Raw genomic sequence first — 14,491 nt, forward strand, 5'->3', positions numbered from 1 at the left:
TTTGTCTTCTGTCCTGTTGAGCAACAAGGGTTAGGTTGTCAGAGCTTTCTGTTGTTGTCTTAAGAGACAGTGGAGAAAAAGACTCCAGGCCAATTTAGTGTATAAGATAAGATAAAGTGAGTGGGTCCTTTAATTAGGCCTCAGGCCAGGGGAATACACATAGCAGCGGGCTCACCCAGACAGTGGTTCCAATTCATTTTATAATAAGGTCCATCCAGTCCGAGATCTGCCCACCCCCCCGTTTTGCTCCGTGACACACCCCTTTGAGAATTAGATCTGGGGGTGTTTGGGACCCCTTCTTCCTCATCTTCATCTTCTTCACAGCACATACAGTCCTTGGAGCTCCTCCAAAGTTCTGGGCTTGAACAGAGTTGCTGTGTCTGTGTGATATCTTCTGGTCCAGGCCTAGGGTGCTTTTCTACAATCCTACCTTGAAAAGAAGACTAAACATGCTAACGGAATTTAGAGGGATTGATATGAAATGGTGTGATAGGGTTGGATATGTGTAAACATTATGCTACAGGGTAAGGGATACAATACAGCTACATTCAAATCTACATTTACTACACAACTGCTTCTAAAATCTGCAAAAGTTAAAAAAGTTCAAAAAGCTCTGAGGCATCACTATAAAGGTCTTCAGTTACTTTCTTACTTCCATTAAGAGTATGAATGAGTTGCCAGTCATTTTGCAGTGCTCCTCAAATCAAGGAAAATAATTTTACGAATAACAGAAATGAGAGGAAAAAATTGCTCTGTTTGAGGTATTTGGCTCCATATACAACTTTATTTTCTCCCCCCCACCAAATTTAGAAAAGAATAATTTATTCTCATGTGAGAAGATTCCTTATGTTTTCAACAGTTTACAGCGGTTTGTGTTTATACAGTAAGATTAAGGATTACTTGGCTGAACTTTTGAAGAGTATATATAAAGCTTCCATTTACATCCTGTAGATGGTTAAATCCCTGGGAAATGAACCGTGCTTCACGCTGTCCTCAAGAACTGCCTTGGGGGGGGGCTCCATTGCAGACCCTGAGTTTTGCTTTAATCATAAAATCATAGAATGGTTTGGGTTGGAAGGGACCTTAAATATCATCTAGTTCCAACTCCTCTGCCATGGGCAGGGACACCTTTCATTATACTAGGTTGCTCAAAGCTGCATCCAACCTTGCCTTGAACACTCCCAGGGATGGGGCATCCACAGCTTGTCTGGGCAACCTGTTCAGTGCCTCATCACTCTCATAGTAAAGAATTTCTTCCTGTCATCTAATCTAAATCTACTCTGTTCTGTGGGAATACTTGTCCTTACATAGAAAGACCAAATCAAATTATAACATTAAAAAGTGAGTTTTAATACTTAACATTACCAGAATTGTTAATGGTATGATTTTATTTAAATATATCAGTTTTCATACTCTTTTTTGAACCTCCACACCTTTCTTCAGGTGTGTGATCAGGCCATTAGTGAAAGTTACAGATACATCCAGGAGATTCAAAAATATGCTGTAGGTCTCATATGTTTTATTATTTGCCTCTTACAGCTTAACTTTTCAATGAAGACGTGTGTTATTTGCTTCAATATGTTGTGTTGGAAGAAATCTGACTTGAGGCAGTTTCAAAAGTACATGATGTTTCTTTCGTGCCATTATATCACACATAGCAAAATCTCGTCAGCCAGACTTAGAGGTTGGAGGCTGATTTTAGTTAGCATGTGATGCCCAGATTTTACTGGAGATACTGCATTATACACCCTGGGATCTTCATCTTGCAGCTCTATCACTTCATGTATTTCTAGTCACTAGGCTGTGTTTTAGGTAAATGCTCTTGATTTGTGTTTTCATTTTTTCTCTCTACATACCTTTTGCCCAGGAAAAAGAAACACTGATCTTTTAGAACTCTATTCCAGTTATACCCCCTATATATAGAAACAGTTTGTGTCTATGGAGTGAAGGCTGCTCTTGTTTCAGTAGGAGTTGCATGCCAGATTGGAACTAGTAATCTGAGTTATAGATCTACATTATGCTTTGCAGATGCATTTATTTCAAAGTAAAGCAAATTCAAATAAAAAATTATACCAAAGTAGCAAACTAGTTTTTTTGATTTCAGACTGCCCTGAACCTTTAGTACCTACGGACTACAGGAAAATTCGGTTTAAAAGTGTCTGAAAATGGAATTCAGGAAATAGCAAAAATAATAACTGTAAGATTTACAATTAAATGTTATCTGTAGACACTTCATTAAGGACAATGGCTACTGATATCCAGAAAACAGATGGACCAGCTCATCTTACTTTCTAAAGGAAAATGATGAAGTATGGAGGACAGAAAAAGATTAATGTCATACGTGTATGTTTTTGTAAAAACCTGTGCACTTCTTTTTTAAGTTTTATTTTTGTATTTTCACAGCTTTTATAATAGAGAGGTAATTTTACTTTAAGCATTTACAGAAGGAATTCCAGCAGGTGTAGTATGTGCTTGTGTAACTAGATAATAGCATTTAATGAGTAGCCCCAGTGGTGCCAGTGTGGTGAAAAAGCATCTGTCCAGGAAGCCCTACAATCTTAGTTCTCAAATAAAGCCATGTTTTTTAAGTTCTAGTCCCAGTTGTTAGGTCTGTTCTAGTAAATGAAGTGGGTCCAGACCCTGCTTTCCAGCCCTGAGGGTAAGTGATACAGCAGGGCTGGTGCCTGCATGGCCGAACTCTCCTTCTGTCCCCCATACAGAGTGCAGCCCCTTGAGTCCTAGGTCAGTGTTATCCCTTGAATTGGGCTCGTGTATTGCCTGGGAGACTGTGATCACAATAGACCATGGTCATGCTATGGGAAAGACAAGTAATTAAAGGTTATGGGCCCTTGATCTGCCTTCTGTACACTTTCAGCATAGACATGTCCAATTATGTCTGGACTTCTAGGTGAGTTTCAGCAACCATACCAAATTTGAAGGACTAGTTAGGAGAAAAAGCGGCAAACTGTGTTTAGGTTGAGCAGCAGTCTGATAAGCAAGCAGGACTGTAGTGTTTCAGGGTTTAAGACAAGAAAACAATTGAGGTTATTTCATGTAATGCTATACCCAGGCTTGCTGAGACCACATGCAGACAGTTGTCTACAAATTTTGGCATCCCCTTACAAGAATTTAAAGTATTAGAAATGCTGCATAGAGGGAAGGTGGTGATAGAGCACAAGAAAAATGCCTTTTTACTGTATTGTTAAAGAAATGCGGGGATCTGATCCAGAGGAGCCTTTGCTATTGGTAAGCTTTATGCAAAACCTTAATGATGCCTATGGTTTAAGTTGCATACAGTTTTAGAGAGTGAACAAGGAGAAGATGGCTACTGTTCCTGCACAAAAGAGGAAGAGAGGCTAACAGTGAATGTGGCATGGAAAGAGTGTAGGTACACTAAACGCTTCATGTGGGAGGAAGAGGAATAGATGCTGCAGCATGTTCCCAGAGGAAGTAGCAGTGTGACAGCTCCATAAATGCTACATAAAGTGAGAGAGGGTCACAGAGTTTTTCTTTTGAAATATTTGTATACTAACTCCGTATGCTTTCAGAATTACTAAGTGGATATTTTTTGGATTGTGGTATACCAGGGAGCAAGCTATATTCCTGCCTGCTGAATAACTGTTTTGGTTTAGAACAAGCTGTTTCAATCTTACCCAGGATGATTTGCTATGTATGTAGAGTTAGTTGAACACTAAGCTCCTGACTGGCAGTGCATATGGCATCCCTCTGATGTTAAAACATGTTGCAACCGATCAGGTACTGACATGAATACATTCCTTAAGGGGAGGGATAGTAATGCCTCAAGTTGCTGAAACACGTTTAACACCCTTGGGGAATGACTGAGAAAGAAACTAAATATTACACAGTGTCAAGCCTTAAAATGCTAAGGGGTATGTTTTAAATAAAGAGATTAGGTGGGTCTGCTAGTTTTGGCTTGCTGTTTTGTGACTTGTAATTTATTGTTACCCAGCTTTAACAATAAGAAAATGTGAATTTGGTTGTGGTGCTTTCCCTTCCCACCCACCTCATTGTTGAAGAGTGTGGTTCTTTCTGTTTTCAGTAGTTTTGGTTATGTAGAAGAAGCAAACTTGGCATTAAGAATTGGCAATTTGGGGAAAAATAAACTGCATTGCAGATGCTTAAAAATACTGACAAGGAGACATGCTTTTAATATTACTTGCCTGAGTATATTTCTCATGAGTTTAGAAATAGCAAGTTACCTCAGCTGCAGTTTAATTGGATGCACTCAGAAGAATTCTGTGATGGCACTTGGTAAAGGCACTATTAAAATAGTTCTGGAAGCGTGCCTGCAGTTTTAATATCTTGTGTTGTGGTGGTGGTTAGCCTTAGTGGGTATTAGATGGAAGACTTCCAGTCAGTTGGATTGATTAATTTCCGATCCGGACTTAAAATGATCCCTGTGTATGTTGTACTGGATCCTACTGCTAAGTAGCAGCTGAATAACAGTTTCCTTTTTGCAATAAGTCAGAAAAAAAAAATGTTGGGATGAAATCAAAACTTTTCTCTTGCCTAGGCCAAATGGGAAAAAAGCGAAAAGTAAAGCTTTGGATTGAAAAGGTAGTTTTTTGTGTATCATGTGTTTCTTACTCTTTGATCTGCAAGACCAAGACATCTAAGGGTGTTGGAAGTCTTTATCTGAAAGGGTGTGGTGTCTGAGCAGCAGTGGCATATGCTCCCATGATAAATTGCACAGGGAGAGGTCTTGGTCTTCAGGCAATGCCTTGGCAAATTTATGGCACATGGAGAAATGGTTGCCTCCAAGGCAGGATGGCACAAGGAGCCTTTAGGAAATTGCTTGAACTCATTGCAGTACCTCACCATTCTTCCTTGTTGGTAACTGTATTAATGCCACTGGGAAGCCAGTGTGTCAAGCAATCGCTGCTGTGGTCTGGAGGGAGTATTCCTAGGATGCAGAACAGAAAAATAATTTGATTGGGTTTCTTCATTGTCTTTTTGGTTTTCAAACACTCCATTATTTATGATTATTTCTGTAGATTGCACAGTGTGGGTTGAGGTTAACAGCTATGAGCCTTGTTCCTATTTAAATTTTATTCTAAGTAAAAAATTGGCAAAGTTACTGCACCCTTTCTGGTTTTGTAATGACAGAAACAGCTCTTAGTACAAAGAGAATGTAAAATCTGTTTTTAAAGCTAGTGAAAGGACTGACAGGTCCTTTCTAATTTCATTCATGTGTGTACTGATCTCGAAACCTACATTGCAAACTTATTGCCAAGTTATGATTAGGGTTTGTTTTGCATGGCTAAAGCTGAACTCCACATTTAACTAATAGGTCTTTGATAGTACAATGTCTTAATTGTGTCTTTATCTAAATCAGTTGGTATGGCATGTTGCAGGTAAAGTTTTGCAGTGGTAACAAAGGTGGGACAGGAGGCTTCAGTAGGTTTATTAAACTCAGTGCTTATCAAATCAAGGGCATGCACAATAGAAGGAATGAACTGTGTATATTGTTAAGGGCTAAATTAATAAGTTAGGGCATCTGACGGGTTTTGTTTTCCTTATTTTTAGTGCAGTTAAAACACTCATTAATTTTTTAATTGGAAGTCTTGATATAATATGTTGGGATGTCTGAAGAACAGACAGGAAATGTATCTGTGAATAATATGCCCTTGTTGCACCATCACTGGCAATACATTTTTCAGATTCATTAATTGTGTCTGAAAACTTAGGTGAAAAATTATGAAAAAATACACAAAGGAGAGCTGAAGAGTTCAGATCACATGAAAATTTTTCAGCTCTTGAGCTAATAAAAAGGCATTATTGTTCATCTTTATAGTTCATCTTTATAGAAGTGTTGAGCGAAATCTGTAGAGACACATAAAATCAAGTATAGTGCAGGCATTCCTGTCACACCAACACAAGATAAAACCAGAAAGAGAATACAAGTCATAATGATCATGCAAAATGCATTAATACAGTATGATATTGATGGTAGGGACTTGTGGAGCTTGAGATAAGTATTTGCCTCATACTTGAACAAACAATATGCAACTGTATGCAGCAGCATGCTTTTTGGTTTATTGCAGTTGTAAGAATAAAACTTTGCTATAATGATAGTTTTCAATTAGAAAACTTCAATTTTCTCTGAATTCTGACGTGTTGCCATGATGGCACTGCTCAGCTTCACCCACTGGTTTGATGCGTTGGGGTAATTTTTGTATCACCATTTCATGTGGTAATTGAAGATGTTATCGTAACATGGTTGAACTGTCATTTTAGTCTCACATTTGAAGTTACATGAAATATTTTCCCTGTCTCGCCACCCTAGGAGATATTTCTAAAAAGTCGTAAAATATTTATGTAAGTTACTTCAAATAGTCTGTGTCAGGTGGCCAAGACAAGGGTTTTGTGGAATACTTTGCACTGGTTTTCACCGTTAAACTTCCAGTCAGATGTTGAATGATGAGCTACCAGATCTGACATACCTTACTTCTCTGTAGTTACTGTAGTAAAATTTGGTAGCTTTCATGAATTTGTTTTGTATTAATTGAATGAGAACATTTTCAAGAAGCCCTAAACAAAACTGCAGTAATCATTGGTATAAAGTCTGTGAGATCCAGTTAAGCAATTCTGAGTTTAAAATGTACAGTATTGCTTTATTTTTCTGTGAGTGTCAATCTCAAGTCATGTGTGTTCAGTGAGGAAGAACATTTCATGAGAGGTTTGCAGTTATCAAAACTTCTACTTGATACCATGAGTGGATTTGGCTGTCTCTGAAGGAGCTCTTAGATTCTGGATAGCTTGCTAGATAGGTTGCACTGGATGTACTGGCCGGGTTTCCACTGACTATAGTGAAATATATATAGACACTGGCATATAGACACCGAAATTTCAGTGTCTGAATACGAAGCTGAATCTCACCACTTGTTATTTTCCTCATCCTCATGTCTATATGTAATAGAGACCTTGTGATCTTGGGAAAGTATAAAAGCTGGAGGTTCTCAAGTCTTTCTTTGTTCTTTCTTGTCCTGTCTGGGTGAATCTGTTAAAAAGAACCAAAACCATTCTTGATAAAAGTGACAGTGGATAGTTACATATCCTGTGAATGCACAAGGCTGATTACTTTTCATCAGACTTGTCCTGCACATCACTCTTTGCAACTCCTTTTCTGGACAACTTCACTAAATAGTGTTGTAACCATAGTTTGGAAGTCCTGCTTGTCTTTTGACTGACTATTTCCTCTGAAGGACAGCTGTACCCTGTTCTTCTTCATTTAGGTGCTTCATCACACTTAGGTCCATGATGTATCTTTCATGTTTAGTTTTCTAGATTTTTACTCAAATGTTGTTTGTGAGTGTTGAGCATAACCACCCATCTGGCAGACCCATGAGCCCCTGGACCAGTACCAAAGAGCTTGAGGCAAGAATGGTCACCTGGTTCAGACATTTGGACATCTGGTTCAAAACTTACTTTTGCCAGTTGCAGATGTTGGCATGGAAATTGGTGCTCACATTTGTACCAAGGTCTGAGTCTGAACGTATCTTTCCTAAACATAAATCAAATAGCAAAACTAAGCTAGAAAAACTCTGCATGTGATTGTTTTGTATACAGATCCTTCTGAGACAAATCCACAGCTTTGTAAAGAATCCAGAGCTTCTGAGAGGGGGGAAGCCTAGGATATAGTGATTCAGGATGGGGTTTTTGACACCAAGAAACCTGCTACAGAACCTTATGCTGTGTGTACACATTGTGGTCCTTGATTCTGATGATAAAGGAGATCTGTTCCTCTACAATGCTACAAAGTCATACCTCCTTGCCATTTTTGAGCAGAAACTCTCCTCTTCCTCTTCTCTCTAAGTGATCAGACCATCTCTGAAAAAGGATCAGGAAAATATGATAGGCATGTGTATTAGGATAGGGTACTTCCAACACTAAAATTAGATCTAAACAGTGTACAGAGCACTGCATATGCAAACATGAGGCATCCATAGAAGTGTGTGGGTCACAAAAACAATATGTATTAGTTGAAGTCCAGCAGTCATTCTCATTGTGTTGCTTCCTCAGTCTTTCTGAATCTTTGGCAAGCTGTTTTGAACAAGACTTTACATGAATATTTTGTGTTTTATAATTCCCTTCTTTGCAATGTTCTGCCATTAACCAAAATCTTCAGAATAGATGATAATATATTTTTTGTGCTCTCTCCTGAAATACATGTTGAATCCTATCTGTTTCAGAAGTCTGTCTTGTCTTTTTTCAAATTTTATTTTATGACTGTGTATTCTGGCATGGTCTTTATTTTGTTCCAGTAGTCCTCGCATCCCTGAAAAATGCATGAGTCTTTCTGACACACATCCTTTTCATTTGTCTATGATCAATGAAACAAAGTACTTTTTTAATTTTATAAGCATTTTCTGATTGCATCAGTGGAAAAGCTAATTAGACTATAGTGATGTGATACACTTCACTGCATCTTCAGTCATATTTTCTTTGAGAGTTCTGCTGGTAACTCACAATATTGGTATTTCTGCTAAATATAAGCGAAGAATGAAATACCCTTTAATATCAGGTATTACTCAGGCAGTATGCAGATTTTTGACTGAAAGAGAGCCATCCAGATTAAACAGCTTAGATGGTTCATGTAAATAACTTCAGGTTTGTCAGCCTTTTGAACCCAGTAACAGTATTTTCATGTGGAATATTCCTCTGATGTGTATATATATGCTTTAGGAAAGTTAAACACTGTTGTAACTTGGGCAACTCATCCCGGAACAGTGAGGAGAAGGATGTGATTTCTTTATCATTGACTGGGAAAATTAAAGTTCAGTTAAACATCTTTTTCCATTTTGAGATATCAAATCCCTGTCAAACCTAATCTTTTGTTTTATTGGGCAAATATTGTAGCTACTAGTTTGGATCTTGAACTGTTTTTCTAGGTATTAAGCTCTAGGAATGAGAAAATCTACATGTACCTAACTTTATTTATTATGTACAACTCTTTGATTTCAAGGAGTTTTTTCAGAATAGAAAACTTGCATTTGAACCATGTAACTTGCATTTATAACCCCCTTAATTTCTTTATGCTGTTCTGCAGATATTGGTTACTTGCTTCTCTTTGTGGTGTTAGGCATTTGTTTTCTTGAATTGATCATAATTTTGTCAGTTTCCTAATTGAGGTGGTATTAATCACACCTTTCCCCCCCACTTCTGATACAAATCGTGTTAATTTCTGACACCTACACTAAGATCTCAAATGGCAGGCATCAGTCTTTTTATAAATAAAATTATTAAAGACTCTCAGTGTAGAAGCCAAACCCCTTGACTTAGGTGTGGCTGCAGCAGAAGCATCTTCTTTGCATGCAATGTTCCAACTCAACTAGTGTTTGGGATGTTTATGTACGTGTTCTCATGGCAAGGCCCCAGCCTGCTGAAAAATATTCCATAAGATGACTCACACTATTATGACAGAAGGTAGAGTCATTGGATGTTCCTTAAAGTGCACTTAATTTGTTCTTGATTATGCATAAAATCACTTAATAATGCTATGCAAATTGATATAAAATATATTTATAATACATGATAAATAGCTTCTACAAAATTCATGTATTTTCTCTGTAGCCTTAAAAAATGAAAATGTTTGCCATGATAGATGATGCTTTTAAATCTAATGTTTACTTCAACTAATACAATTAAATAAATATGTATTAGAAGGATACTCATCTCAACAGCAATTTCAACAGTTAGTAGTATTTCCATTTAGTGGACAGGTATCTCTGCGAGCTTACGGCACATAAAAATGACATTTTTTTCTATTTTAAATTGAGACTCCCTCCCCCCCACTACTAAACAAAAGGAACAATGTGGCAATCTGATTTCCTGAGCCATGTTTTTTGGATGCATTTTTCTTGGGCTAAAAACATCATTTACTGAGCTCTGGGAGGAAAGCTCCTTTTCCTGTGGCTTTGCAAGGTATCCCTCTACTATTTGCTAAGAGGAAGGGGTGACCTGCAGAGGAGTAGGCCCCAGGCCCCAAGCAGCATGCATTTGCTGTGGCCAGTACCAGGTGCTTTAGCATTCAAATCATAATACTTGTCATTGCCCTTCTGTAACCCATCAGTAGGCTAGTTCTCAGTCAGCTGTGTAGCTTTCTGTCTGCTTCCAAAAACCGAAGGCAAGCACTATTAAGACAGACACGAATGCCGTTCTCTGTAGTATTTTCTTCTAGATCAAGACTTTAGAGAAATAAAGACCAGTTAATCTAGTTCAGTATGCTATGTGCTAAGTGTATAATTAACTGAAAATAGCAGTATTCATTGTAGTTTTTCTGTGTTCTTAAGGAGAAACTGGAATAACCCTATTCTGGTAGGAGTTGCAGGGATGGGAAAGTATGTTTAAAAGATGGGGAGGCATCTCACAAAGTAGGCTTTTCTTCAGCTGGGGAGTGAAGCCACAGCACTGATGTAAAATGATGTATTATGCAAGAGAAGTAGTTTTTATTGATTTTGTTACCCATATCACAGTGAGAAAAATGTTACCTCTTCATCTAAATGAAAGCTTTATTCTAAGGAGATTATTGTGTCAGTGTCTCTGCAGCTTGCAGCTTGTTTTCGGGGAATAGTCAAGGCCTTTACAACTTGTTCTTTCATGTTCTGAGAGTTGGCAATCGAACAGGCAGCGTAAAAGATTATTCTTGGGACATTTTTATCAAGCGTGAAACAAATTTAAAGAAGGCAGGAGGAGAAAAAATAACCAAACCAACAGTGTTACACTTAGAGGAACCTGATTGTCTTTTCAAAACTGCTGTTAAAGCAGTCATTATTACTCATACCATCTCTATTATTATGGCTGAAACAGGAGTGTTCAGTTTTCTAACACTGTCTTTTATTTTTCATTAATTTTCTGTGCTGCTAAGAGCAATGGATGGTATTGGTTTCATTGCATTGTTTTCGTTGCACTGAAATTTAGAGAAGAATAGCGTGAGCTTGATCATACTTCCACTAAGCATATTGGAAGTGGAAAGTCCCACTGCTTTAGGAGTATTATTTTGCACTGCTAAAGTTTTATTATTAATTGAATGTTCTTTATAGACATAATGGGTTCTGTGTTACCATCTGTCTTATAGGCTTGTCTTCAAAAAAGCACAAGGAAACCAGTGATTCTAAATGGCTGAAAAGGAATAGATTTTTATTTACAGTGTCCTTGTAGTTAGTTCAAAGACAAGCTTGTATTGAGTTTCCCAAAGTTAATACTATTCATTATCCAGGGAATTTGGGGTATTGCCAAATGAAATGTTATCATTAATTTTGAACAATGTGATATTTAACAGTTTTATTTCTATCTGTTGCAATTATTAAAGCTTCTGCTATGTACAGATAAGAAAATAGTTTCTCTAGAAACAAAAATGAGAAAATTAAAGAACTGAATTTTTCACTAAAAGTTGTATGCCGTATTTTTTTTCTTTTGGTGTTTTGTGAGTCTGGTTTTCAGTAGTGTAGGATTTCAGTAGCAAAGGTTTCAGACCCTTGTGGCTCTGGTTAGCTTCAGTGGGATGAATTTTTGCTCAGCATCTTTGGAAGTCCCTTTCTTTTTGGTGTTATGGCTAACAGAATTCCCAGTGCTGAAAGAGGCAGAGAGTAACATACTCTGCACTGAGAACTGCAAAATCTAAAAGCCAAGTCCTACACAGCAAGCTAAAAGGACAACAGTAGTTTTGGTCTGTTCAGCATGGAGCAGAGGAAAATGGGGAGATACCTCCTTACAGTCTACAACTTCCTCATTGGAGGAAGAGGGGGGGCAGGCACTGATCTCTTCTCTGTGGTGACAGTGACAGGATCCAAGGGAATGGCCTGAAGTTGTGTCAGGGGAGTTTTAGGTTGGATATTAGAAAAAAGGTCTTCACCCAAAGAGTGGTTGGGCACTGGAACAGGCTCCCCAGGGAACTGATCACAGCACCAAGCCTGCCAGAGTTCAAGAAGCATTTGGATGATACTCTCAGGCACATGGTGTGACTGTTGGGGATGTTTCTGTGCAGGGCCAGGAGTTGGACTTGATGATCCTTGTGGGTCTCTTCCAACTCAGCATATTCTGTGATTCTGAAACTTTACATTAATTTAAAACATTAAAGCAATGATGCTGATACAGAATTGGTACAGGATAATACTTTTAGGCCTTAAAAATGTTTACAGGTAAGATTGGCTTAAGACAAGCATTCCATTAAAACAAACGTATTGTGGCTGGCAGTGGAGTTTAGCAGGATGAAGGTGTGAATGTGTAAGTGCAAGGACTAAGAGTTTTCTATAAGAGAACTGGCAGCAGTGTTTAATTGAAAGCAGGGCTTCAATGTCAGTGTCCGCCATTTGAAGACTTTAAAGCTCAGCAGGAATAGGTTAAAGTGATATTTTTTGTGACTAAACTTTGTTACTCTGTGGGTTCTGACACGTGGTGAAGAATTTGATGAGGAATGACTAAAAACTTGTAAAAGCCCTAGAAATTAACTGCCTTGTGTAAAAGAGAAAAGTGAGTTCAACCCCCCCCCCCAAGTGCAGTGGAAAGGACAAGGCGTCATAATACAATGGCAGTGCACATGAATAAATATGCATAAGAAAATAGAGATGGATACAAGGGATGGATAGAAACTTTAGCTTGTAGATAGAGAAGTTACAGTGTTGTAATTGCTTGTGTTTCTCGATTAGCAGTGACCTCAGCCTATTCACCTGATTTTAGTGAAATCCTTTTTAATGAAAACTGTTGCTATATCCATCCATGCTCTTGGTTTGATTTACCAATACAGCAGTGATTTCAAACCGGTAAAGAGTTGTAACCAAGTGTTACTGTTCTTATTTGACAGGCCGGACCTGATAGACATGAATACCGTTGCTGTTCAAAGCAACCTTGCAAATTTAGAACATGCTTTTTTTGTAGCAGAAAAACTTGGTGTTGCCAGACTTCTGGATCCTGAAGGTAAGAGAGTTGCAGAGGGCTTTGTTGCAAAACCCCTAGCATTAAAATAAAATTCAATCTGCCTGCAGGTTGTAGCATATTTGCGGGCATTCTTACAACTATGTGATAAAGTGGTGTTCTGTCTTGCTCTTTTAGATGTCGATGTTTCCTCACCTGATGAGAAGTCAGTAATAACTTATGTGTCATCACTTTATGATGCATTTCCCAAAGTACCAGAAGGTGGTGAAGGCATCAGTGCAAATGTAAGTAAGAGAAAAATATTTGTGCATCATTAATAAAATTCTGGATTTCAGATCCAGAATGTTAGCTGGATCTTCCGCAGGACTGCTGTCACACTTTTCTTTGACATGATTTTTCTAGGCTGAGATTTTAGAGTCTTAGCTGTTTCATATTGTGGACATGAAAATATCTGTGCTAAGAGCTTAACTAAAAACAATATAACTGAAGTTGGAAAAAGATCAATTCATAGTTCTTACTTTTCAGTCATGGACATATACATTTTGCCTCTCTGATTATTATCAATCTCAAGTTTACTAACCTAGAAAATACTGTGTTTTCAGTGGAATTATTTGGGACCAAATCATATATTTGGAAACTTAAAGTGGGCTGTAATGAGCAAGTAAATATTGTTTCAGAATTGCAGGATTTCAAAATCTCTTTTTATATGTGTGAAGACCTCAGTCTTCAAAGCTGAAGGAGAAATGATGTCTCAGATGATTTTCATCTGTTCTGTAATCTGGGTTTTGCTTTGGCAGGATGTGGAAGTCAAATGGGTTGAATATCAGAATATGGTGAACTACCTCATGCAGTGGATCAGACACCATGTCATGATAATGTCTGACAGAACATTTCCCAACAATCCTGTGGAATTGAAGGTGAGATGTGATGGCTTAAACTTTCTGTTGGAATTACACTTTACGTTACTGACTCAAAGCAAGCTTTAACAAATGATGTGCTTATTGATTTATTCAATTAAAGCAACTCTAGAGCAGTACTACTTCTTGACCTTTTCGAAGTAAATAAATACATTACTAACATATGAACAACCAAAAGCAAATCTTTAGTTTGACACTGATCATTTTTTGTAGAACTGTGGTAGTACAGTATAAAGGTAAGCTTGTGAAGAATATTAGGAGAGGGTTTAAAGAAGAACGTTATATTAACTATAAGTAAAAGCTGACGATGTTTTTTTATGTTTCTGTAGGCACTTTATAATCAATATTTACAGTTTAAGGAAACAGAAATTCCACCAAAGGAGGCAGATAAATCAAAAATTAAACGTCTATATAAACTGCTAGAGGTAAGTTTTAACATGCATTGAAATGTATAGAAGTTCCCTTTCTGTGGCTTAAAATAACAAATATGTATGAATTGTTAAGGTCTGGATAGAATTTGGACGCATCAAACTTTCTCAAGGCTACCATCCAAATGATATAGAAAAAGAATGGGGAAAGCTTATTATTGCCATGCTGGAAAGAGAGAAGACTCTTCGACCTGAAGTGGAGAGGTACGCTAGTGAACGTTGGACAGGCTTGGTTAATGTATTTTCTGTTGT

At 37.7% G+C, this 14,491-nt stretch overlaps 1 protein-coding gene and 1 long non-coding RNA gene across 32 annotated transcripts in view; one reads left to right on the plus strand and one right to left on the minus strand.

Annotated features, from left to right (window-relative positions):
• Positions 1–14,491, plus strand: part of DST (dystonin) — a 306,991-nt gene that overhangs the window by 138,474 nt on the left and 154,026 nt on the right. For all 31 annotated transcript variants that reach the window (XM_032682528.1, XM_032682533.1, XM_032682525.1 and 28 more), the window contains 5 exons: positions 12,824–12,936; positions 13,072–13,178; positions 13,692–13,811; positions 14,141–14,236; positions 14,316–14,443. In XM_032682528.1, the coding sequence (XP_032538419.1) occupies positions 12,824–12,936; positions 13,072–13,178; positions 13,692–13,811; positions 14,141–14,236; positions 14,316–14,443 (564 nt within the window). The remainder of the gene's footprint in view (positions 1–12,823; positions 12,937–13,071; positions 13,179–13,691; positions 13,812–14,140; positions 14,237–14,315; positions 14,444–14,491) is intronic.
• LOC116784204 lies at positions 6,954–9,338 on the minus strand. Its single transcript, XR_004355995.1, has 3 exons — positions 9,217–9,338; positions 7,789–7,851; positions 6,954–7,021 (listed from the first exon to the last, which is right to left on the minus strand). It is a non-coding gene; the product is annotated as an uncharacterized LOC116784204 (long non-coding RNA).

This window comes from Chiroxiphia lanceolata, chromosome 3 (assembly GCF_009829145.1).
Source record: "Chiroxiphia lanceolata isolate bChiLan1 chromosome 3, bChiLan1.pri, whole genome shotgun sequence".
Classification (NCBI taxonomy): Eukaryota; Metazoa; Chordata; class Aves; order Passeriformes; family Pipridae; genus Chiroxiphia; species Chiroxiphia lanceolata.